A 27,206-nucleotide genomic window follows, 5' to 3' on the forward strand; every position below is an offset into this window, starting at 1 on the left:
TTAGTCAAGTCTTGTAACTGATAGAACTCTATTCACTAACACTTCACACAACTGTTTCTCAAGCAGAAGGGTAGTGTATTCACCAGTAGAATGAGAACAGGTTGACTAATAAGCATAAAAACCTTCTGCTTACCTAACATAAATTTGTTCCACCTCTGTGTATCTTCTTAAGCTCTTTGGCCCATAGTTCTAAAGACAACATGCACACCAGACCTCAAGAAATCAGATACAGTGAAAAAACCTGCACCATTTAAAACAACCTTGTTTTTTTATTACACAGGCAGAGTATAAATCTGTCAAAGCACCACCTGTTCTCTTTTCCATATAACATCTTGGTAGTAGGAGTCAAATTTACTTAAAATTGCTTAAATAATGGAGGAAAATAAGCATGTTCTGTATAATTGGTGCCATCTGCATTTTTCTCTGCCTTCTTAAGAGATGTTACTGTGCAAAGTTTTGTCAAATTTTACATATAAACCATTGTGGCAATGAATTGATCAACATCCTTTTTTATAAAGTGGTGTTTGTACACATGGTCATCAGTTTTATTAAAGCGAAATAAATTTTACGACAAGGCCATATATTGTGCTACTTACAGTATGACCCTGTAGCTTTTTAAAAAGTTTCCAGGTTATAAATTATATAACAGCATTATAATTTGTACTGCTTTTTCCCTCCTAATAAAATGCTGTTTTGTTTTGTGATGTAAAAAGTATTTCAAAAGATGTAAATAAGTCAGAAACTGGACATAGTTTTTCATTAGTTTTAAGACATGAAATTTATGCTAAAGCTTCCAAAGCACAAATGCATATTTTTGTACATCTCATTTTAATCACACACAGAACATGAACATGAGTTCAAATTTTAGACTATTCTCAGATTTTTCAGTTAATAAATACTAGCAAAACTGCTGATTTTTAACACTGTGCACTCCAGGCTGCAGGTGAGAGTGTCAAAGCTGTGGCTTCAGTTAAGGAGCTGGTCCATTACTCATTAAAAGGAAAGGTCCCGAGATGCAGTCTTTACCTCTCTTGTGCTGTGTCAAGAATTGAACGAGGTAAAGAAAAAAAAAAAAGGAACTGAGATGGCTGTGGAAGAAAAGTGACAGTGATTGTTGTTTACTGCAGGTAGCTTACATAATGTGCCAACCTTTTTTCTATGTTTTATACCAAATTCCTGAAAACAAAAGGAAACATTCATAAAATGTATGTGCAGAGAAATGTATATAAGCTATATTTTTGTTAGACTTGTAACAGAACCTTACTTTTGTCATACCTAAGGCATGTTGCTGTGTATTAAAATGCTGCATTGTGTATATTTGAAGAATGGTGGTTTTGGTAAAGTACCTATATTAATTATTTCTTAATATGTATTTCAACATTTTTCAATGGATTTTTATTCAGATAAGTTGAAACTGTTTTTTGTACCATAAACTGTTTGCTTTTATCATTCCTTTATTTAGAACTAGTGCTCTCAATGGTTGTATGTTTAATATCTTAATGATTGAACTCTAGCTGCAGCTTGCATTAGAGAAAAGAATTTCACAAATTTTCAAAGCTTTGTCATCTTAATTTAATTTGTTAAATACAGCATCACTGTAAGACCACAACCCTATAAAACACTTTTGGTTCGTTATTTTGTCACATTTCTGACACGCGGAGGGAAACGTTAATGGTGGAATGAACCTAAGAAATAAAGTTTAGCCTCCGTTCTGGTTCATGAGTTAAGGCTTTAATGTTTAATCAGTAAATTTGTTGTGAGATCCTCCTGTTTCTTCCTCCAGCCAGACTAAGCAAAAACGTAATTTGCATGCAGTGATGTCCTAATGTAGTCAAAGCTTCTTTAGGAGCAGAAGAAGCAGCACAGATTAAAATTAATGTCCCAGTTTTGTCAGGTTTCCTGGACTCTAACCGGTCTACTTGACTAACAACTAGTTGTTTCATGCTGTTGTCAGTGCACAGATATTAAAACAGCTTCCTAAGTTTGTAAATATATTAAGGATAAGTATGATACTTACCTTTGTGTGGTGAAGATATGGAAACTTATTACAAGCTGAAAAATAAAATTTAAAAGGACACTAGCTGGAAGCCACATTTCTAACCTGGTCACCCTAATTCTGCTCACTGTACTTCTCAACAGCAAGTGAAAAAGTCTTATTTAAAATGAGTTGGCTAATAGAACCTTACTATCGTCATTGTTATGCTCAAAGTTCTGGTGTAAAACTTCTTTATTCAATTTAATACCTCTAACTCAACCATGTTTAAAGAAAGAGACCCTTGAGAGATCTATTACCAACTGGGTGTATCTAAGAACCACGGCACTTTTGATAGATGTAAATATATTTTAAGCATTTAGGAGTATTTAAGAATGCATTACATCCCTGTAAAATGCACAATATGAGTTTTGTGAGTAGAACTGTTCAGTTAAATAGGTCTGTTTCTCTACCAGGTATTCACTTAAAAGCACTCACATAAAAATGAAATAGTTGTTTCTCAGGGTATAGGAAGAACAGATAATAAAAAGATGATGCGCCTTCTCTCCAGTTATAATTGATGATAGCATCTCCAGAAAAATTAACTGTTTTATAAACTTTCTCTGTAAAGTTTTAGTAACAACACACACACACACACATACTTTATATACAACTAAACAGTTATTTCTCACTTGAAACAAGAAAAAAAGAGCCAGAGAGAAAGAGGTCTCCCCTGTGGTCATACCTCGCAGAGTAGCTAGAAATGCAATGCTTGCTGATAAAGACCAGATGAAACCATGTATTAGCTGCAGGCAGAAGGAATTAACATGCACCCCCCACCTGTTTAATATAACAGACCCACAAGGAATGTTATCATCAGCTGTAATTCAACTTCTTTCCTTTGCCAGTATATAGCTACCTTGAGAAAAGAGCATGCAGTTCAAGATTTAAAGCTGAGTTATCCTTCCTGAATAGAAAGGCAAGGGGAATTTAACTATATCGCCATCTGCTTTGTATTTTTTGGAAATGACACCTTGGGATCTACACTCAACAGGTAAAATTAGCTGTACAACTTCACAAAAGGGGTGGTGGTGGGGGAACAGAATTTTACCATCCCTCTGCTCTGCCTTCCAGGGATGATTATGGTAGGAATCAAGAGGCAATGCCTGGATTGGGGGGGGGGGGAGGCAAGCACCCACAGGGCTAGAGAAGCAAGTCTAAAAGGCTCTTTGGTTTCTTCTGAGAAGCTGGAGCTTTCTCCTTTTGCTTCTACCCTTGTCAGGATCAGCTTATCCCTTTGTTTTAATTGCACTTGATGCTGCAGCAGCAGCTTACTTACTTAAGTCTAGAATTACAGCCCTTGACTCTCCTGTACTGAAAACAGCTTTCACTGATTCAAACAGAAGAGATGGCACTGAAATGTTCTATGAGAAGCACTCCTAAACTATTTCAGTGCTGGGTTTTCTCCAAGTAGAACTGAGGACAAAGGAGCCTTATTCTGCATAGATTTATGACCAAAGTTCCCAAATTCCTCCCTTCCCTAGCTTCTCTCTGTTTCAAAGGTAATTTACCACTCACTTTCTCACCTTCCCTCCCCCCTGTGTCTTCATCAGTCTTAATGCCTCGATTTTTTTTCCCCAAAGATGCCTTTTCCCTCAGATGATTATGTGAAACAGTTGAACAACTGTTATGGGTTTAACTCTGCTTTTTTGGGGGGGGGGTGGCAGGGGTTATTTATTTTTATGCCTGTTTAGCTTTGTAGGTTACTTCTCAGAACTTAAAAAAAAGCCCTGAGTACTTGAAGGCTTTATATTTTTCAACTTTAAAATATTATTTGTCCTTGCAGACTTTCTGCATTCATGTTTCAGCTGAGAATTTAGTATTTTGCTGGCAGACGTGTTTTGGTTGTAAGTGAACACACTAACCCCTGTTGGCTATGGAAGTATTTTACATCCTTAAAATCCATGGTAGGGTCAGTGCTTTTTTTTTTTTGCTTTTTTTTAATCAGAGACAAATTAGATGAATGCACTATAGAAAGACTAGGCTAAACCAATCACACTTCATGATAGACATAGTAATGGTGCTATATAAACTCCACTGTAGATTAACCCACAGTAAAACTACACCTGCTGCAAACTAGCAGTATCTTTATACTACTACATTTTACCAAAAAATCAAAACCTGACAAACTGATACTGCTCACTTTTCTTTCTTCCTCTTACCCTTGGTACAGGATAGCAACTTCAAATGCAAACATTAAAACTATTTGAGAATAGTCTTTTTTGTAGATATTTAAGTCTGAGCCATCAGTGACTATATCTAGCTTTAAGAAATAAATTACATAAAGCAGGAAGCCTCAGATTTGCTTCTATGCCTCCCTTCTGCACATAACACTGTGGAATATCCCCAAAACTTCCTTAGTTACGATCCATGTAAGGCAGTTAACAACTCTAATTTTCCATATCCATCCACAGTGTTTTTAAACATTAGAAATAATACTAGAAACTATTTGATTTGTCATCACTATCTTCAGTGGTTTAAGAGAACACCATTTCTGCTGACAGAAAAAGCCAAGTAAGTTTTAACCTGCAAAATTCTCCTTTGAGAAGAATAGCAGCAACTAACAAAAATACCAATTTAACATATGACATTAAGTGTAAACTTTAATGATAGTCACTTGCTATTAGTTCAGACTTTCCTTTACACTCACATTTAATGCAGATCCAGTTTATGTATATTTACCCTGTATTCAAGTAACTTAGAATTTGAGTTGTGAACCACCATTTTGTGCCAATTTCTGAAATAATGTTACACTGCGGAGTCTAGATTCCTGTTCACCATTCTTCCACAAAATAATAAGATGGTCAGCAGAGCACGTAGCCAGTCCTAGTTCACCAAAGTACAGGAACATCTGCAAAAAAACACAACTTGCTTTTAAAGTGCAGATTACAGCTGGACTAAACAAATCCATGAAATGAAACAATTGTCTGAAATAGTTCTTTTTGAAGTTGAACATCAGGTATGCAAAACAGCAACACATACTGTTTGCAGTCTGCAAAAAATCCAATACCCAACCAGATTCTTCTGTAGCATTCACATGTATATCTATGCACATGATCCTCAGGCATCAGTCACTGCTCGAGTTCAGTGAGGACTTTAAGTCACTATATGTTATTCTTTTCACATTGGACTAAATATATCACACAATCAATGCATTATTGTTGGTCATTAAGTTTCTCGTGAATTAGAAGGGCCCAAAGCTAAGGGCCTCCCACACAGCTCTGCAGTGTGATAGACACATTCCCAGCCTCCAGAGCCACAAAGTCATAAGTTATAGCTGTTTAAGAACACTTCCAAAATTACATTAAGAAGTAATACTCGCTTTTTCTTGCTCTTACTAAAGCTGACCTACCTGCACAGCTGATGAATGACCAATCAAATCACCAACCAGCTCCAAGAAATACATAGTTGTGTTCTCCTGTGTCTTCTTAGCAGCTTGGTTTGCCTGCTTGTTTGCCCTTCCAAATCCCCACATGTTGAAAAAACCTGGAAAAAGAGTAAATCCTTCCTTTTATTTTGGCAATAATCACAAATACAATTTCTTTCCTCTAGCTAAAAAGAGAACTATGAGAGTCACTTAACTCAAAAAGCAGGACAGGCTGTAGGGCAAAATGACAGAAGATTTTACTATGCAGCATTTCTACATCTGGATTATTCATCTCAAGGGGTAAGGGAAATTTAGCTACTTTGTTCCTTGTCCTTACTAAACATGATAGGGCAAACATGTTGAATTACTCACCTGGATGACACAAGACACGGATTTAGCAAGAAATCCAGGAACTGCCTAAATGAGCTAACTGAACAGCAAGAGTAGCTACCAGGCAATGATGTTTACCTTTGCTCTGTCCTCCTAAACTGACTGGTTGTCACTTGTGCAAAGACAAGGAGAAAAATAAGGCAGCAGTCTCTCCCCTATGTGTCCTGCACTAATGCATTAGAATGCTGCCTTATGGGTAACAAGCAAGTTTCTGGTGCTGAATCCCTGTTTTTATACTGCCCATTGACTTTCTCCTTCAGATTTAAAACAATCACCCAAACTGGAGTGCAAAGATAGCCTTCTGCATGTTCCGCTAAGGCTGCAGGAAGATACACATCCGTGCCCAAGCCTCCTCCACAAGAACTGTTTAACGATACTGACAGAAGTAGGAAAGTTGGGTGCTGTACAGAATGCAACTCTTCCAACTCAACCTTCTTCCTAGCTTTACTTCAGCCCCCTCAGCACACAAAACAAGAGGTGTGCTAGACCATGGCCCTGGTGCAAAGGAGATACCAGAGATGAACAATTATTTAGGGGATTCCTTAAAAAGAAAACAGCAAATCAACAGCAGTTCACCCATCTCAGTACTGTATATGGTTTCTTTCAAATCTCTCTCTCTGATTATAAAAGTTCCAGACAGCCAATGTGAAACCAAATACCACGTCACAATAAGAAGCTGAGCTGTATAGATCAGCTGTGATTGGCAATACTGGGGATAGAACATCCCGAAAAAGTGTTTCTCAATCAACCCAGACAGTAAAAAAACCTTTGCAAAAATACTAACATTAGACAAGATCCTTGCAAAAATTACTATCAGCTGCTGAGCAGCCAGACAGACTAAATGAATCCAGAAAACTATATGCATCTCTAATAAAAATCCTAGAAGAGAGAAAATAACAGCTCATGACTGTTCCCGGTCACGCAGTACACGTGGCTCTGATTATGCTGTCCAGAGCATCTGTCCAAGACCACTCGTACCAGTGCCCAGAGCAGCTGCTGGCCTAGTCAAAGGCTAGCAAGTGCTATGCAGGCAATGTCTGCATGCAAAAGTGCTTCTTAAATCACAAGCAACTAGTAGTGAGGACTGCAACAGCCAGAGGTAGTATGCAAGTAGGGCTGTGCGGACCCTCAAAGGGAGTCCCAACGTTATTCCAAGTTCAGGGAGGAGATGTGGAAAACATGTTCTTCTGTGCCAACTACTCATTTCCAAACTTGTCTTTAGTTTTCTTCAAAAGCTCTTACAGTCATTTACTCTTGCATGCTAGAGTATCCTGGCTACACTAGCACTATCAGTACAAGGATAGAAGTAGATCAAGGTTTGTAGGGAGAGGTAATAATTTTTGTTAGACCAGCTGATAAAACTGGAAACTCTCTACAAGCTTTATGGCACACAACTGCTTCAGTGAGATCTAGCCTCCCAAATCAGACCTGGAGAGCTTGTACGCCCAACATCCTGTTTAGTTTCTCACCCACACCTGCATCAGCTGGTCCAACACAAGACATTAGCTCTTCTGAAAAAGCCTGCAAGCCTTTCTACCACTGAATATTGAGTTCCCTACTTTTTTATACATGCTCTTTCCCCCACCACCACTATGGGCAAACCTGTTGGAACTGGCTCGGCTCGTAGCTGCTGCTTTTCTCGGAGCTCCCAAATGCGAACACTGCCATCTTCTGAACAGGATAGCAGCTGCCTGTCAAAACAGTTAATAAGCAGCACTAACTCAGATACTCATCTGCGCAAGTCACCTTGTGAAGTTTCTATAAAGGGCACAGCAAGTTCCTCAGGTTCTACGCAAGTTTATTACAACTCTTAAAATGTAGCAGGATGCCCAGATTTTCCATATAAAACAAACTGTATTTGTAGCATGAGAAACTATAATGGACTTGGAAAATAAGTGGGGGAAAAAAATACATGTTTTCAATCACATTTTAAAAGCATACTGCTCTGTAAAACAGAAGAGTCTAGACTCTGCAAACACAGACGCACAAACTGAGTCTAGCAAGCTTACTTATGTTAACATGTTATATGTTAACAGCTTAGAACAGCATATATATTTGCAAGATAAAGGTCCTAGTTTTTATCTTCTGATAGACTTTTTATATAAAACAAAAGTATAAAAGGATCTAACATCACAACCATTAGACTATATATAGGTAGCAAGTTGGCAATTTTATTTTGATGAATTTGTATCTTGGCTGTCAAAAATAAGTTCCAGCCAGAAATCTGGCACTAATGAAAAAAGACTGAAAGTTATTATTTTCTGTTAAGACATTTTGACTGTTCAGAAATATTTAGTGAAAAATATTTAATTAATCTGCCATAGGCCTTTGTGTTGCTTTACAGAAGTAAAATGCCGTTAAGCTATATTTTCACAGTGTAGACAAAAGTGTTTTACTAAGTCTGATTTTTGAAAATAGGAAAGCTATTTTACTTTGAACTTGTGCATCATGCACACTGGATTATGTTATTTCACATTGAATTATAACAATATATTTTCAAAAATCAGCTCAAACAAGCTCTATCTAATAAAAGCAGATCAAACTAAAGATATTAGATGCAGCTGTGCAGACTGTCTCTAGCCACACTTCCAAGTCCTGCATTTCTTTACTGCATTACAAAATGTAACATAACTTGTACCTGTTTGGAAGTTTTGCAATGTGCAGTACAGAGGAGTCATGAGCAGTTTTCTGGCAGGCAATCACATGCTTCATTTGAAAATTATATACGTATATGCCTTTCCCAACAGCAGCAAACACACACTGGAAAGAAAATTCAATGGAACAACTTACAGAAACAGACACTGAAATATCACCCTGCCAGTAATGGATTTCCAGTGGTGCTATGATGTCATCTAGCCATCGTTATCTGGCTTTTTTCTGTCCTCATGCTACTGCTTTGCCCTACACATATGGAAACAGCAAGTTACAGAAAAAGCATGGATGTTTAGGAAACAACAGGTACTCTGCTACACTCTAAGCAGTTGCTTCATCTTTGTATTTTTTTCCTGTATCTAAGTCTAAGAATAAACCAAGGATACCAAAAAATAAGCTTCTGCAAGTAAATATTTATATTCTCATACTGAAACAATACTCTGGCTGTACAATCAGTACACATGATAAATATTTGGTACCAAACATGGGAGTGCAAAACACTCCCATTCAGTACATTTTTGGTTTTTTGGGCATACCTTGTTTAGGTGATTACATGCTGGATCTTTTCCCTGAATAGCCTGCTTCCATCTGTTCAGCCCTGATACTAATGGCTCCCAAGCAGTTCACACTACACACTTGTCAACATTCTGTAAAACGAGTGTTTGCTAATCCTGTCTCTTTGGCTAAAACTTCCTTTATATATTCAACAATGTTTTGACAGACGCTGGTTCAACTCTCTTTGTCCAAGTTTCCATTTCTTATGCACATCTGTGGTGGGAGCTTTGATAGCTCTGAAATTAAGCTCAGATTTCAAATAGCACTCCCTCAAAGGAAAAAACACCAAGCCTGTTTTTATTATTTTCCCAATTTTTGTGTGAGGGTCAGTTCAATGGCCTTCAACATCACCTTTCATCAGCCTTTTCTCTCTACCAGCCTTCCACCTTGAGACAGGCTCCTAAGTTTTAAGTAATGTGACTGCTCTGCAAAAGGTGCTCTTCACAGATTACACTTTCATTTACACAACCTGGCAAAGCCCTGGTTGTCTCACCCCCTATAAAATAACAGGTGCTGAAGCATGAATTGTACACAGATCTTAACAGGCAAGCTAAAAACACATACACACCTATCAGGGCAGCAAATGCACTCCTTAGCACTCTTTCTTAGTAGTGCAGAGCTTTTTCACCAACCCAGTCGTTTCTGAATGATGTTTTGCCTACAAGCTCAGTGTCAAATTAGATGAGTTCATCTTCTCTAACTACTTAACTACCAAGCCTGCCAACAGAGTTCCTAACAGACAATCACTTTTTTTTTTTTTTTTTGTGAAGAACAGTGTTACTGCTTTTAGATAGCTGGTGACAAAGTAATTCATCATAGGAATCCATTTCTTCCCCACTTTTCAAAGGGGAATTTCACAATACAGACAGATCTCCCCTAAAAGCACCTTCTATTTCAAGATATCACACTAGAACCACCTTTTCTTCCTACCACTCAATAGCTGGAAACAAATAAAAATATACTCAGAAATTCATGGTCAGAAAAGCTCTGCAGCAACTTGTTCAGGTAACCACTATGAAGGGAAAAGAGTCATGAGGCAGCCTCAGATCCCACATTCAATGTTTTAACCACTTCTGAACTTCCCAAACAGCTTTTTTGATGTAAGCAATTTTTCTCCCTTAAATCTCATCTTGAGGATTTCAAGCAGGGGCTCAGAATGTTCTGAAGCCAAATCCTAGAACTTCTTCAGAACAAGATCACCTTGTTGCTCTTTCCAGAATTAAGCACCCAGGACAGAACTAGAGGAGATGCCACCTTTAAAGACAACTATGCCTCTTTTTTTCCCTCATCAATGCTTCTCTCTCCAGTGTTTTAGGGCTGCTCTTTTCATAAAGAGACAACTGCATTGAGTGACCTTTCAGCCCTCAGCATACATTCAGGCTTTTCTGCAACTTTTGCTCTGTTATAACTCACATCACTGAATGCATTTCCAGGAGTCTCTTAATCGTTCCCCAGCAATGCACCTACAGGCCCCAGAACAGAATCTCATTGTACCCCAACAACAAAGCATCTTCTCTTGCACCACTAACAGTTGATAACATTTCACAAAAGTAAATAATAACTTGAGGATCCTTAATATTTCTAGAACAATAACAGGGTTCTGACTAAATATTGTGACCAAGCACTCCTGGATTATCTCCAAGACATGATTACAGTAGACTCTGCATTTTGGACCCATCTTTGTGCTCTTTATAATTAAGTATACTGCTCAAACCTGTCTGAACAGAAGCAGCAGTATTTATTTACTAATGCACAGACTGAAATATGCCTGTTGTTTAATTCATTTTACAGTACCCTCAGCTGTAACTGACCAAGAGGGACATATTTTGGAAACTGCAATTCCAGAACCATGGATTAAGAAAGATGTATGCCATCAAAACACACACCTCTTGTTAATATTTTTTCCAGTGGTACTGTAAACAACTAATATGTCTTCTTTTGTCAGTCAAAAACAAATGCTGTTGTGACAGTCCATTATGTTAGTTCTCAGACCATCAACATATTATAACCTTGATTTGGCTCAATGACCAAAATTTTAAATAAAAACTGCTGGTTGTATTAAAATAGTTATGCACATTTTAAATAATCCTCTTACATTACTTACTGCAACAACCAAATTGAAAATAGAAAATGAAAACACTCAGCCTTCTATGGTAAGGTCATGCTGGCTTGCTCAGAGTAGTCTCTATTTAAAGCTTTTTACCTCCTCATCAGAAGTTAAGTGTTGAACTGAAGTTTCATTTGGACTTTGAGATAACTTTATTTCTGGCTGTGCATCTGTGTGGAGAGAAGAGTCCCAGAAGCTGCACTCAGATGCTTGCTTTGTCCAGTCAAGTGCATCCCAAACTATTAATTCACCCACATGAGAACCTGTCACAAAAGTCAAATCTAGAAAAAAATAACACATAAAAATCATGTGATATAAAGAATACATTTCACATAAGGTTACAGCCCTAGAAAATTATAGTAAGTGAGCCCTAGTGAGTGAGTCAAAAGACATTGCCTTTTTAAACCCAACATTGTTTCCCTTTTGTAATCAAAACAAGAAGAAAACAATGGAAACACACAAAAAAACCCAAACTACTATCATAGAATACAAGCCTTCTTCTTTCTAGCTGTCCTCACTGTACCACAGTCCCTTTGTCAACTTGGCTGACACAAAAAAGCCAAGGACAAATGTACACTCTCCATCACCCAGGGAATAACCTGTCCTGGGCTCAGAGGGAGCTCCAGAGAAAGACAGAGAAGACCCCAAAGTAGAAGGGGTACCTGTAGTAGGGCAGACACAGCAGATGTTAAAAAAGGAAGAGAATTTCAAGTACTAGCTCAGTACTGCCCTAAGGAGCAGTTTCAGATTACATCAGCTTCCAGAGCCTCTAAACAGTGGATGTATATGCAGGCCCACATCCTCACACCCAGAACTTTCAGTTAGCTTGCACTACAATTGCAAAGGGACATGGCTGTATATATTCAATTTCAGTTATCAGAAGGAAAAAAAACCCAACATTTTAAACTTTCCCAAGAGGAAGACCAGCTGGAGTTCTTCTCCTGTCACTGACATTGCCTCTTTTGAGCCACTTCTAAATCATAATCTGCCTGGTTCCATTTCACCACTAATACATATGTAAAGCCATTACATGTTTACATTTTGCTATCTTTGTAGCTACACAGGAAGGTTCATCTACCAGTTAGGAAGTTTCATTCCAGTTATGAGTCTGGTCGCAACAAAAACACCATAGCTGAAATATTCCACTAACAACTAACAACACTACTAACAAGTCACCAATCTTACCATTGACACTGACCAACGACAAGATGTTATCCTGATGGTCAACAAGGCGTTTTACTTCAAGGACATTCCAACCTTCAGGTCTATCAATCAATCTAAAAATGACTTCAGAGATATACAGAAAAACTGTCTAAATAAGCTTTATCATTCAGAGTAAAATGTAGTTATGTTTAGATTAGTTATGTTTAATTAAAACACATCATTTTTAGATAGTCACAGACTAACGCATATTATAAATGAGAGTGCAAGATGTACAAGGCAGCTTATGACAGTCTCTTTAACTGGTTTCCTCATAACATTTTTCAAAGAATTTCTTGGAAAAGCGGTTTTATAGTCTCAAGTAAAAACTCAGATACTTTAAAAATTAATAGAGGATTTTCATTTTTAACTACTGTAAAACTGGAATCACTTGTGGTGCTATTATTAACATCTCTCATTACTGCAACTATAGGATAAAATGTTTCAGCCTAGTAATTTTGGAATTCAGAGAATCAATCAACATCACAAGCTGTAGAAAACAGAAGTAAAATGATTAGGTTTTTTATGGATAAATAATCTAAAAGAGAAACAATTTTCTTAAGCACTTCATATGACTGAATTATAATATTCAAAAGGATGCAATATTCTCCAATAAGTCCATCAAATTTTCCAGGAATTAAAACTTTATTTTAACTAGTCTTGGAGTTTCTTTTATGCGATCTCAGGGGGACTATAAGAGAACCATGGGAAGTTCAGATGAAAGTTTACATTAAATACCAAAGTCTGAACACAAGAAGTCTATTTTATTTTGCTCACAATTCTTTGATCGGAACACCAGATTGCTAAGTATTTAAACATATTGAGCAAAATCTGTTGTTTTGTTGACTCAGTGTATACTTTACCTCCTGGAATGTTTTCCATATTCTGATCTTTGAATGCTTTCATAAAAAACTCTCATTTTCAAAGACCCTCCACACTGACAACTAGCAAAAGATTCACAGTTTGCATACCTAGAAAAGCCTCTCTCCGAGCAAGCATCAGAAACCATCACATTGTCTCATTATATTCTTGGTATTATTTCAATGGCAGTATCTTGCACTCATGATCCTGGAATAAGGATGCTCTAGGGAAGTCTAGTAAGAGCAGAGTCAAACTGGGGAAGTAATCTGACAGCTCAGATAATGAGTCCTAGACATTCCCCAAAAGGAGAAATGCAGGTCTCCACAATCAGAACTGGACAGGTGGCATAACAGTAGTAACAAAGTATATAGAAGAGTTTTATCTGCAGATCTCAAGGAACCTCCTGAAGGAATAAGCACGGTCTGCCAAGTGAGGGAGAAGGGAAGGAGGCTGCTGATCACAGCCTGATATCATTTACTTTGCCTATACAATTCCAGCAGCATGGTCTGCACACAGATCTCTGATAAGCAGTCGATTACAAAACATGAAGATTTAACAGAAATGCAACATACTCACTTAGCTCTTTGCCAACAGCTGCCGCAACACAATTTTTAGGCAATTCAACCAAAGCACTGATACCTTTGAAAAATACAGTAAATAAGGGAGAAAAGGATATTCATTGATGAAATGAAATCACAATGAACTAACAAATACTTTTTTAATATATATGTGGAAGGGGAGTATGAATAACTTCAAATAAGGTAATAGCAAAATAAAAGCGTAGTGCAAGGAATGAAAGTAAAATTGCATCAAAAAAGAACAGATTACCTCAGACAGAGGTAATCAGGAAGTCTGATTCAGGATCCAGCAGAATTTGAAGACCAAACTTCAGGTAGGAGGTGAAGTTGAGAATCAATAATCTTTTTATTTTAAACAGGGCTAAGATGTTTATGTTCTAATGGTGGAAAATATTAAGAATACTGTGGTAATTATCAAGACTCTAAACATATGCAGTACCAAAGTTATTAGATATTGATACTACCACAGTATGCATGAGACTAAACTTGTGCCTATTCTGGTTCAGCTGGCCCTGCAGTTTGACACAATTTTTAAAAATCAAGCTTTGCTGTTCTTCTGCCTTCACCATGCCTAGACTTTCCCCAACCTGTGCTGCAACACATTTATGGGAAAATTCCCCAAGCAATAAGTAACCTGTCCATTTTCTCACAAAGGAAGCAAGGTATTAGCAGGGAAGAGAAGGCCCATGCTATAAATTCTATTGACTCCTTACACAAAAGTTTCAATGGCACCTCATGCTAAATACTACAACACCACTTGCAACTCATATTTGGCATGATACCCCCCATCAAACCAAAATAAGTATCAGTATCCTGAAAGATTTGGAGGTTTTGCCTACCACTACTCTGTTCTATGACAAAAAATATAGAAAAACACTGGTTCTGGCTTTGAATTTGATTCACAGCTTCCTAGCTCTCTTTGTTAAGCAAAAAATAATAAGCAAAAATTTTCTTTGCATGGCTGGATAATACATAAGCTTATTACTAGAAAAGTATGATTGACATTGAGATCTGATTACATTTACTATATTTCTATCACAACCTCCATTTTGTATATAAAAATGTACGGATTTTTAATAATAATAAGAAAGCTTTACTACTTTACCACTACTAATCTTTACTAAAGGAAAAAAAAAAACTCAGGCTCCCTCAGAGAGAAAGCCAGCCTAAGGATCTGGTCCCCATTACAGTGAACACGTATAAATCACTACCTGAGGGCTAGACCTGCAAGTCCAATTTAATGTACAGTTACTGAGATCTGATATATTCTAAAATTCACACAGCACAAGAGATTAAAAGTAGTCCTAAATTTGAAATGATTAAATTTGACATTTTAAGAAATAGATAGACTGTGGCTTTAATATATAATGTTATCATTAGAATTAAAGAGAATTTGCCAAGTTGGTTTTGCATCATTATACAGATCCATTTTACTTGCACTTTAACAGCTATAATGAGTCATTTACATTTTTACCTGCATCAGTAAGATGACTGGTCTTACACAAGAGATCTAATTTTTGGTTCCAAACACATAGATCACTCCCTCCAGACAACCATACATCCAGTCTTCGAAGAACTGTCAAACACTGCAGAACAAAAACTAGATATATGTCCCCTGCAAAAGTTCTACAGGGAATTTTTCAGTAAAATGATGATCAGTTTTAGCCTGCTAAGGCTTTAAGTACTATGAAATACAGTAGAAAAGTGTCACTTTCCTGAGAAATACAGAAAAAATGCGCTACATACTATGTTACATAGTACCATTTTTCAATCAACAATGCAAAACAATTTTTCAGTGAATTCTTTATACTATTAGTATTCAAGAACTAGTTTGACTGTAGATTGTCTTTTCCAATACAGTAAAAAAACGAAGCCATAAACCACCTTTGTTCTACAGCCTTTTGAAAAATAAATTGATGTATTCAGAGTTCCACAAAAAGAGATTTTAAGAATTGCGTCCGCTTCTCAGCCACTCTTCTGTTTAAGGGTTATGTGCTCTTGACTAAATCAAACACTGCTGTTCGTTTTAACACTCCCCCCCGTGGCACATGAGCTGTTATACATAACAGATTATGTATACAACAAACAGACATACCTAGGGTTTCTCTGCTTACCTTTACAGTAGAATGGAAACATGACACTTTCTGAATCTGTTTGCCACTACTGCAGTCCCAAACCTGACTTCATTCATTAAGGAAACCATGAAGGATTTTATATATTATAAATATAACTGCTACATTTGTAACTAAATGACAGATACAGAAATAAGTACAGAGAGACTCAGTCTTCTAAATCTTGATTCTCTTTTCAATATTTGGCCAAAATGACAAATTCATAATAGTTTGTTACGGATTCATTTTCACAGTAGAGATTGCATCTACTTGTGGGCAATGGCTAATAAAACCCTAGTGTAATCCAGTTATACTATTGGATGTTATTATCCAATAAACTTAAACAGCCTGCAGCCTGAGTCACTGCTACCTTTAAAAACAAAAAACAACAAAAACTCCACAAGAGCTGAACCTCTCCAGATCTAAGGATACAATAACTGTCCTATCAGCTGATGCTGTTAATATCAATTGATTGTTTTCTCCGGAAGCATCTGACAAAGAAAATGGTGCAATAGCTGTAATTTTGTGTGTGTGTCCATGTAGTTCAAAAAGTTTCTCTCCAGTCTGAAAAATAAACACATGAAAAATGAAGGGTAAAATCTGGAAAATACCTACTGTATCATACTGTATCAAATTACTTTCAAGAAGAAAAATTTCTAAGAGTCTAAAATCTCACTTTCTAAAGTCATTTACAGATTTACTTCTTACTAGACCTTTATCACTTCTCAAGATTTTACCCTGTAATTAAATAATGTATTAAGTATACCACTCTAGGTGTAAAAAAGAAAAAAAAAGAAAAAAGAAAAAAAAAGAAAAAAGAAAAAAAGAAAAAAAGAAAAAAAGAAAAAAAGAAAAAAAGAAAAAAAGAAAAAAAGAAAAAAAGAAAAAAAGAAAAAAAGAAAAAAAGAAAAAAAGAAAAAAAGAAAAAAAGAAAAAAAGAAAAAAAGAAAAAAAGAAAAAAAGAAAAAAAGAAAAAAAGAAAAAAGAAAAAAGAAAAAAGAAAAAAGAAAAAAGAAAAAAGAAAAAAGAAAAAAGAAAAAAGAAAAAAGAAAAAAGAAAAAAGAAAAAAGAAAAAAGAAAAAAAGAAAAAAGAAAAAAAGAAAAAAGAAAAAAAGAAAAAATCTCTGGAAGAACTGAAGAATGTAATTTGTATATTAAACTCATTTCAACAGAAATATTGGCCATTAAGCCTATTCAACTGCTGTCATGGCAATTCTGAATCGCTAACAAACCCTCCCTTGAATAAATGTTTTTATTTTAGTGATTTGAAAAACTTGAACTATCTTTATTGGCAAACACAGTATTGCCAAATTCCTGACAGCTTTATTTACTATGAATATTATCTACAGCTTCAAGCTGGTGGTTTAGATAATTTTGACTACTTCTGCTCTGTTTGTTTAGGCAAAACCTGATAAACAAATATGCAGAAATATACTGTTCGTTTAAACACACAATTAAAATACTGAGTAGTTATAATTGTACACTTCTTTACACTTCTAGGTTAAGTTTTTAAATTAAAAATAGAAGAAGATTTGCTTTAGCAAAAATGTAGTAAGAATCCTACAGAAGTAGAAAATAGAATTCTATTCCTAAGCTGGACATCTAAATCAGTTTAATATTCATGAACTGCTCAGAACACCAAGTATATATACTCACATACGTGTGTTTGAACATTCAAAAACAATTTCCTTTTTCAAATAACTAGGTTATAAAAGACCTTCAACAACAGTAAAGAACTAAAGTAAGAAAAGTTATAAGTTCCCCTTCCGTATTTTAAAACCACACCATCACAAATGTCATAATTTTTTCATGATGTTTCCGTAACAGTTTATGGTCTGAGATTTCTTTCTTCCTCAACTAGAATGTTTGGTATTTCCAGTTTAGACAGCACACTGTATCTCCCTTTTAGACTTTCTATTTAACATCTACCTTGCATACTAAACGCAGGTCTAACACTCTTCTCTCCTCTATAATTTTCTCAAGGACATGGAGACACAGAGCAGGGGAGCAGAATGAAGGATACCACACTTACAGAGCACTATCTCCATGATAAACCTAACATCCTAAAAGGTTTCCAAAAGTTGAAATAGGATTTTTATCATAGCAAGCAAGTAAGGCCTTGTTTCTGCACTGCATGAAATGTTTAACTTCCACTGACTTTGGTGTCTGTCCAGTACTGTTTTGTCGTAGCTCTCCACTGAGACTAATCAGTACATTGTAAATAGTCATTCCAAATACAGTTATTAAAACATAGTTAAAATGAAAGTAGCTAGCAGAGAGCAGCAACTAGCTACATATTTGTGGAGTCAGGAGTCAACATCTTAGCGTTAACAGCAAACATTGAACATATTTTAAAGGAAGAATTAAAGTCACATGTTCATACACACTTCTGTTTTTCATGTCAACATTTCATCTCTAATTTCTGTGAAGTCACTACGCTCTCCCAAAACATTCTAACTTTAAAAATTTATCATTCTCTTGGGTTCACAACACAACTTTTACTTGCCAGGGTCTTTTTTGTAAGCTAAAATTGGACTGACACAATCCAGTTTTACATTATGCAAACAATAGCTGATATGAATCCATGAAGCAATTCTTATTTATTCTGTTAGAGCACACAAGCTATCCAAAAAACAAATGAACCTGAGCATTCCACAGAAATATGATTCCATCATCTCCTGCAGAAGCAAACCTGATAAAAAAAAAAGTGAAAATTTTAATATCACATAATGTAATGGAATAGAAGTAGACAGTTATGCAAGATAAATATTTGCAAGGTATATCAAACACTGACTTTAATCTAAATAAAAATATATCTGAAAATCCCAATTACAGTTTATAAACTGAAGTCAGTACATTTAAATATAAGGTATTTGTTAACATATACTTAATAAAGAACAAGGCTTAAGAAGTCCAGTACACGCTATTATAAATATAAGCCCTCGTTACAGAACCAATTCGCTTGTTGATCAAAAATTTAATATGAGATCTTATACACTGAATGAAACCAAATTCTAAAACCAAATTCTATTAGTCAGAGCTGACTGACTGCAAGACATCTATTAAGTTACAAACCACTCATCTGAGTTCAGCCCATGAGTAGAGGAACCCAATGTTTATTATATTTTAAACAGTGGCTTAAAAGAACTCCCAAAGGGAGTGCATTTAATGAGCAGATTATGACCTCTGCTAAAAATTCAGCTAAAGGGTATACCCTACTAGGAAAAAATGGGTTCATTTTAGTCTGTTATTAGATTGCTAATCTAATCTTAACAAAGTCTAACTTAAATTCAACCTTTTACCTAGGCTAGACAGAATATCCGTAACAGTCTGCTTACATTTGCACCTTATCACCAATACAGCTACACTGAAGCTGCAGCACAGACGCAAGCTTTTCTAGTAAAGATGTACTGTGAGTTAAGAGAGCCTAGAACAGAAGCAAGACCATCCACAGAAGTTTGATTTCAGTTATTTGGAAATATACCTACCTTCTAAATTTTTATTTTGTTTTAGGTGTTAGCCAAGGGTTAAATGCAGTTAATACTGAGGGACCTAACTAAGATTTGCATTGTTTGCAAAGAAGCCATGAAATAGGAGAAGTTATATCACTTCTGATTTTTTTTCCTGTTACCAGCTTTAAATGTTTTCATTAACTGTATAAATGATCTTTCTTTTAGACTCTTACTTAGCAGTCATGATGCTTATGAAATTCGCTAACAGAATAAGTTTTCTGACATAAAGCCGTAATTTTTTTTTCCTTCTTCTCTAAAATACCCTGGCTTTCTTCTAGTATAGTAAAAAATGTGCCAAGTGTATTTTCTTCTTTTCATTAATTTATATTCATTTATCAAGTCCCTTCTTTGAAAAAGATTAGGGCAAAAAATCAATTTTCTATGCACACCTCTGATAAAATTAGTTTATTTTTAGTTCCCTTTCAGTTGTATTTTATTTTGTCATGAGGTCAAGAACTTAAAACAGTAGAACTTTCAAATTTGAGCAACCCCCCTTTCAATTCCAATTCATTTTTCAATTTATATTAGAACTGTGTGCCACTTGAACTAAATTCTTAAAAGACAACTAATCTTTGAAAGAAGGAATGAGGGTAATTCATCAACACAGAAGTTGTATAGAGTGCTGTTTTGTGTTTTTATTTTTCCTCTTCTAAGCAGAATTTCTGTTTAAAAATAAACGTATAGAGTAGAATCAGTCATCCTACAGATGTATTCTGTTCACCAAGGTGGAGTTTCATGGGTCATCTGATTCTTTTCCAGTCATGATCACCATCCTCTATAACCTTGTCTGTTTCCTGAAGGAGCAAGGAATGGTCAAATGAGCAACAAAGAAAGCTATTCTTAAAATGTGTTATGATCTCTGTTTAGTTTAATGTGTCAAATGCTAGAGTATTACATGCAATTTTATCTCAGTTCATTTTTTGGAAGACTTTTGCTGAGGCTTAGCCTTTTTTGGTGGTCTTCCAATCAATATGACCCTTACTTCATGTTCAAAAAATACAACAGAAAAGAAGAAAAAAAGCAGCTTTCTGTTACATTTATACAGGATTTATTTAGTATCTTCAAAAACCAATCTGAGAAAATTTTCCACTCACTGGTTTTAGCTGCGCCACTGAGAAAACAAGAAAATCCTTCTGCAAAATTCTCAATAAGATGATATTATCTAAAGACCTGAAGCGTGAAACTTGGCTTACAACAGTTGACAAAAAGCACACAATGGAATGGCTGCAAAAACTAAATAAAAATATTTCAGAAGCTGAGTAACAATACTAATTTTACTGAAAAGAATCAAGTGAAAAATTTTATCAGCAGTTTAACAATGCAGAAACGACTATATTCTTGATAAATAAAAGCTTGGAATTACCGTCCAGTGAAGTGTTGCATTAAACTCCTAACTCTCAACATATTAACAGCCTATATAACTTACTCCTTATCCATATGTTATTTTATAACCTATCTGCAAACTGACCACCCAGGCTTTAGTTTTACACTGATTAGTATTAGTTTAGCTTCAATAATATACCTGCTCCTGTACATTGAAGCCCAGAATAGTAAAAGATTTTTTTGCATCAGTAAGTTCCTCCAGTCTGAAAATACCCTGGTATTTCCATGAAGACCAATTAGATTTATTCAGTGTATATGTTTTGGAAAAGAATGTATTTAGAGGAAAAATTATTAAAATAACTTGTCTGAAAAGGAAAGGACTAAAAAAAATATATATATATATATTCTATTTTTATATGAATCTTCTGGTGGACTATTTTTATTAATTTGCATTTTATTAATGCAAAAAATAAATTTGATGGAAATGCAAGCAACTTTTCTGGAATATATTTATGACATTAAGAATGAAAACTGACAGGCTAAAAATTCCCCACGAAGCCTTCTGTGGAAATTATATATATATTTACAAGATGATTTGGAAATAAGAATCTGTGGGCATTCCAAATTGGATGAGACCACCTGCCTGATCAATACACATGGGAAAGGAGATAATCTTCCTACACAAAATTCCTGCTATACACTGTGAGGCTATAAACCAAATCCTCACTCATGTTATATTCGTCTAATCTATTGATGAATGTGTTAGAAATCCTCTTCTGTGCTTAACCTATAAAAGATATAAACTACTATAGCTCCTTAACAGACAGACTCTTACCTATTACTTCACTTCTTAGTTCTGAAGGTTTCCTATCTAATTCTCCACATCAGCCAAGAGTCACTATGCTTATTACTGACTAAAAGTTTCACAATCTTACTTTTTAAGGCAGCTATATATTACTTCCTCTCTTGCAGGATTAAGTTAAATGAGAGAACAAACAAGGCTAATTTAGACGAAGCTAGGACAGAAGTCAGGTCACCAATGTGACAGTGTTATAACTCATTCTCTCAGTCACACATACAAAGTGACAATGGTAAATCCAGTGCCTTCATCTTTGCTTCATAACCAGTTTTCCAGCTTAGATGACTCCTCACACAGCGTTCATGATTAAAATTGGAGCTGGTTACAAAGAACTAAGAACAGAACAGTTAACGAAAACTGTCATGCACAAAATGCACAAAGCTAAAAATTAGAAGAGAAAAAAACAAAGGAACTGCAAGGATTGGAAGCAGTAAAGCAGGCTGAACAAGAGGAAACTGGAGGAGATATGCAATATGGAGATATACATATGTTGAGTAAGGTTGAGTAGGTAGCCATTCTGAATAGAATTAAAGTGGTGAAAAATTCAGAATCCGAGAAATTCACAAAAAAGTTGCATTAACCAAAGCTCAAGTGAATGAAGCACTAGAGTTTCAGAAGAAAGTACAAAACACGTGGCTTTAGGCATTACTAAAAAAGTAGAGATGTGGGAGACATGACAAAAGATTGGAAAGAAAGGAATTGGAATAATCAATATTACTGATAATGTCATCTTCAGTTGCTACATTCAAGGTATCTCCAGGAGTCCATTAAGTTCTTCTGTAAAATCAAAAGCTGAAATAACAGTTATCTTCAAATCAAAAACATAAAGCACATAAATCCACTCAGAACAGAAGCAGGCACTACTGTGTGTTGCCCTGGGAAAAGTGTGTGCATGCACGTGGAGAAAGAAAAGTTCAACTCAGAAACAGCCTGAAAAGAAGGACTGAATTAGCTAAAGGTATTTCTTGTAGTTAAATGAATTTGTATCAAGAAACCTAACTCCATCACCATTGTTTTCTCATAGAAGTATAACTCATAAGAGAAGTCAAAAGAATTAAAAACATACTGTGAAAAAGGGGGCTTTTACTCTTTGCCTTTTTTTACATACGGCCTCTTTTCCTAGCCCCCCACCAAAAAAACCCAAAACAAACAAAATGTTCAGAATTTGGATTTTTTAATTAAGTTCCCGCAGGTTCTGGCAGGAAAAAAAAAAAGGATTAAAAATACTTCTACATTTTTATAAACATTCATAGAAATATTCCCAAGGATGCTCTGAAGCAATTAAAAATGCAATTTCATACCTGCAGTCATCTATTTGTACTAGAAATCGTACTATATCTTGATGACCTTTCAATACAAGGAGCTCTGTGTAAGGATTCTGTATTTGTTCTTCACCAATGGTCTGTACAGATGATTTCTAAAAATTCATAAAAAAGGAAAATAAATTTTATTACTGACATAATTGTTTTCATTGGGTCTTTGCAATGTCTAATGCTATGGGTATATAGATTTGCTTGTGAATGTGCAGTTATATTTGAAGTTATATTAATTTAAGCTTCTGAATTATAATTTTGCCTTAATGAAAATCATAACCAAGAATCACTTCTTTTATTTCAAGTAAATAACATCCTTCTACAGCAAGTATTTAAAATTATGATATAAGCAGTTTAGTCACCAGCTATCAGGTGGAGTCAGCTTCATGACACAGTACGCCATCCACTCAGTTTTTCAATAAACTACACATCTTTGAGAGGTCTGTGAACTTCTCATACCCTTCATCTACAATCCAATTTTTAAATCCTATATAAAGACGATATCTTTAAAATAAATACGAACAAATGTTTTTCTGTTATGTAATACATAAATCATTCCTTGGGTCTCTATTCACAAAGTACCAAAGCCAACAGCTTAGAAAGATGCAAAAAAAGATTAATCATTTTATAGAACAGCATCTGTAATTACCCCAGCTAGACTATTAATTAAAAGTACTATCAATCACTCAGAGCAAGCTGATCACTAGTCAGGGTCAACAAAACATTGTACAGGACTACAATTTCAAGGCAGGACAGTTCTGCTAATCTCAATCATTGGTTTGTTTCCATATGACAATTTTTACATGTTTAAAGTCTTCAGCATTCTGGAACAACTTGTTATTAGACATGATTTTAAATAAATAAATAAATAAATAAATAGCTTGGTAGTAACTTGGTGACAGCATTCTCATGCTTCCAGCTTTATTTTACATGACAGTCAACATTGTCTTACTTCCAGGACTTTTTATTCTTTGAAGTGTTCAAAAGAATCTACTCCTAGCACTACTGTAAAACAGCAATTACATTTAGCTGTAATTACAATTACAGGAGAGGTACACCTATACAAAGAACAAACATATTATCCTCAGAAAGGTCAGCATTTTCTTGCAGAAATAAAAAATTATTTTCTATTACTTCTGTATTGGTCCTATGATATTATTCTTCACAAGTTAAGAATGACAACATTAATAAATAGGAAAAGTAATCTGTGTTTATTTTTAAAACTAAGAGGTTGTCAGTATCCTAGTTTTTGTGATTTTATCTTGGTTTTGTGATATCTGAGGCATTTCATGAAGCAACTGTTCCTCATTTTATATAATTATGTTAGAATAGCAGTTCCTGCTTAAAATAATGCAAGTCTAGTCCCCACAGTTATAAAGAAAAGTGCACAAATATGGAAACTACAAGTTCAGTTGTGAAAATCCAACCCAAAAACTTCTTTAAAAAAAAGTTTGAAAAATCTTAGGCAAATATCAGCATCATTTAACAGATGACATTAACTATATTGTAATCAGAAGACTTCCAATTTTTATTTACTAATAGAAAAACACATTCACAAGATTGTAACACTGTTTTGAACAATTTTTTTTTTAGAAATGTTATTTCTAACATTAACATTGCAATATTATATTCCATTGTTGCTTCATAATCAATACAAGATGGTGCTACTTCTTTTGAACAACCTGTCCAATCTTAATTCTGCCATTTCTAAGAATGCCTCTGAATACTGAAAGGTACAGTGCTGATGAAGTACTATAGGTACCAACAAAAAGAACTGCAGTTTTTCCTCCAACACTGTCATATCCAAGATATTCCCTTTTCAAATCTTCATTAATATTTACTGAAATGTTGGGTTAGGTGCATTTTATTTAAATAGAAAAATCTATTTTTGTATAAATAACTATTAATTGAACTCTCTTGTAGTACCATCAAATTTTTAGAAGAGAAAAATAGATGCTGATGCTAATAGAATCTATTCCCTGTTTGTACGCTTTCATGTAGGACCTATAAGCATCACCACGATAATCAGTAAAATAACCACAACATTGATCTCAGCTTCAGAACTTCCCATAATCCCTGTAATCTGAGTATTTAAGAGTGGGATTTTCAAAAGCAGTTCACCAAAAATACATGTGCAAGAGTATACAGACATACCTCTGTATGTATCACACAGCATGATAAATTAGCTTATATGGAGTGCTGTGCTACTGTAGTTAGATTGCTCCCATTACCAGAGCTACTCTGCTTAGAGACATAGACCATGCCCATCAACTTAAGAGATTTAGGTGCTTAAGTCTAACTGATTTTCAATTCCATTGTAAAGAAAGAAATGGGTTAGGATAAATTTACATTTCATCAATTTGAAACAGCTTTGCCAAAGGGCTTTTGCCTTTCATCCAGCACAATGTCAGACTTGAATACATCTGGCCTCTATCGCTGGCTGAAGGCACAGCACATGAAACAAAACTAAGTCTATGGCCCACACACTATTATGGGCTTCTTTAGCTATTTCATGAGAGGACAGAGAGAATTAAGGATTATGAAGATCATCTTTAGATGAAAAAATATTACCTAATGCAAAAAAAAAAAAAAAGCATTTTGGGACTGACTTATATATTATTCAGTTTTGTACAGAGAAGCAAAATGACCACCATCATTCAGCAAGACAGTAGCAGCAACGGCAACACAACTCCAGTGGATCAGATTTAAGAAAGCTATGAACAGCAGAATGAAAGAACTGGACTGTACCTTGATTCACACTCATAATCAGAGCTTAAACTTTGGAAAGGGACACATAGCAATGTAGCTTTCTAGCACATCACAGAATGCTGTTATATATTTCCCATCTTCTTTTTAAAAAGTACTGCACAGAAACCTGCTAAACATGACCATAACATAATCAACATTTTGTCTGAGTACAAAAGTCAGAGGCATTCCTGGACATCCATATTCCAAACTGGTACAGATTCAAATTTCTACCAAAGTAAACACCAGCATTTACTACACCAGAGTGTAGTATTGTCATGGCATACTCATGTTCAGTAGCTGAAAAGGAATCACTTCTTCCTATTTGCCTAGGTTGCAAAAGCACCAAGGGCAAGGAGCCCAGTAACAGCATTCATCAACTCTTGTTAAGGAGAAGTCCAGGCTGAGAAATTCGGAAGTGTTAGGGACAAGGAAATCCCAATAAAGTATCCCTCAAATCCTGTAAAGTTGCATTTTGAGTAAAACATCAGGAGGGATACCTGTATTTAGTGCATGACATAAGCCCAGTTTACTTTATGGGTGAGAAACTGAAAAGAAATGCTAAAAAAAACTCTTATAGACTACAACTAAGCAATACAAATAATCAGTTACAGCCCATAATTTATATTATCGATGGGGGGTGCTGAAGAAGGCCTCCACACGCCGGCTGCTGTACAACATAGCCGCCCGCTTCGCCAAGGCGCGTGCTGAGCCGGCGGGCAGGAGCCGGGACCGCCCCGATAGGGACGGCTCCCGAGCCCCTGGGCTCCTTGCGGGGTTTGCTGCTGGGTTTGGGGTGGGTTGGGGGTTTTTCCCCCCTTCTTCTCGCTCTCCTTCCCTCCCTTCAGCGAAGCTTCCACCCCTTCCTAACAGCGAGGAACCTCCCCGTGCAGCGCACTGCCCCTGAAGGACCCTGGCTCTGGAGAGCCCCGCGCAGGGCCGAGCCGTGCTACCCCCTGCCCGGCTCCGCAGGCGGCCCCATGCCGCCCCCCAGCTTCCTCACCACGCCCCGCCGGGGCCAGGCTGCGGGGGGGCGCCCGTCGACACCGGCGGCGACACCGGCGGCGGCTCGCGAGAGCCGGGGGAAGCGCGGCCCCGCCCCCCACCAACGGCCCCAACGCTCCTCTCGGTCCCTCCTCCCGCGCGAGCCGCACCGCCCCCTGCCTCCCCCCGCCGCCTTACCTCCGCCAGGCCCTGCGGCTCCCGGCCGCCCCCGATCAGCCACCGCAGCATCGGCAGCCGCGCCGGCACGCCCTCCCGCACGGCCACCCGTGCCGGCGCCGGGACTGTCGCTCGCCGCCGCTGCAACCGGCGGCTCGGCAGCCTCCCTGCACCGCCCCGGGCCTCCCGCTGGGAGGAAGGCCTTCTTAATCGAGCTCCGCGCGCAGACCAGCCCTCGAGCGGGCAGGGCCGAGACGGGCCCGAGCAATCGACCGCCGAGTGGGCACGGCGCCGCCACGCGGGGGCGCGCCGCTGGCAGAGGCTGTCCGCGGGGCGGGGGCGGTGCGCGCTCGCGGCGGCGGGGGCGGCCGTTAGGCGGGAGGCGGGAGGCGGGAGGAGGCACCGAGGCCGGGAGAGCGCTGATCTGCGACTGCCGGGGT

At 36.7% G+C, this 27,206-nt stretch overlaps 1 protein-coding gene across 5 annotated transcripts; it reads right to left on the reverse strand.

Moving 5' to 3' along the window:
- Positions 1 to 28: 28 nt before the first annotated feature.
- WDR41 (WD repeat domain 41) lies at positions 29 to 26,963 on the reverse strand. Of its 5 annotated transcripts, XR_010887047.1 has the most exons (15): positions 26,788 to 26,963; positions 22,849 to 22,964; positions 18,497 to 18,545; positions 16,286 to 16,417; positions 15,857 to 15,919; positions 15,217 to 15,328; positions 13,741 to 13,803; positions 12,289 to 12,390; positions 11,200 to 11,384; positions 8,428 to 8,549; positions 7,392 to 7,480; positions 5,385 to 5,518; positions 4,715 to 4,883; positions 2,018 to 2,052; positions 29 to 1,036 (listed from the first exon to the last, which is right to left on the reverse strand). XR_010887047.1 is itself a non-coding variant. In XM_067316752.1 (14 exons), the coding sequence occupies exons 1-13, from the start codon at positions 26,836 to 26,838 to the stop codon at positions 4,731 to 4,733; spliced, it is 1,371 nt and encodes a 456-aa protein (XP_067172853.1). In that variant the 5' UTR covers positions 26,839 to 26,963; the 3' UTR covers positions 31 to 1,036; positions 4,715 to 4,730. The 5 variants fall into 5 exon arrangements, 4 of the variants coding, with proteins under 4 accessions (XP_067172853.1, XP_067172852.1, XP_067172851.1 ...); XM_067316752.1 differs by lacking the exon at positions 2,018 to 2,052 and having other exon boundaries at positions 31 to 1,036; XM_067316751.1 differs by lacking the exon at positions 29 to 1,036 and having other exon boundaries at positions 1,047 to 2,052.
- Between the last annotated feature and the right edge of the window lie 243 nt (positions 26,964 to 27,206).

The sequence above is a fragment of the Apteryx mantelli genome, chromosome Z (assembly GCF_036417845.1).
Source record: "Apteryx mantelli isolate bAptMan1 chromosome Z, bAptMan1.hap1, whole genome shotgun sequence".
NCBI classification, from domain to species: domain Eukaryota; kingdom Metazoa; phylum Chordata; class Aves; order Apterygiformes; family Apterygidae; genus Apteryx; species Apteryx mantelli.

Coding starts and splice junctions, on each gene's coding strand:
- WDR41 (XM_067316752.1), bottom strand. CDS start 26,838: ATGCTGCGGTGGCTGATCGGGGGCGGCCGGGAGCCGCAGGGCCTGGCG. Junction 12,391..13,740: donor AGCTGTTGGCAAAGAGCTAA/GTGAGTATGTTG, acceptor ATATCTCTGAAG/TCATTTTTAGATTGATTGAT. Junction 11,385..12,288: donor GTCGTTGGTCAGTGTCAATG/GTAAGATTGGTG, acceptor ATTTTTTTCTAG/ATTTGACTTTTGTGACAGGT.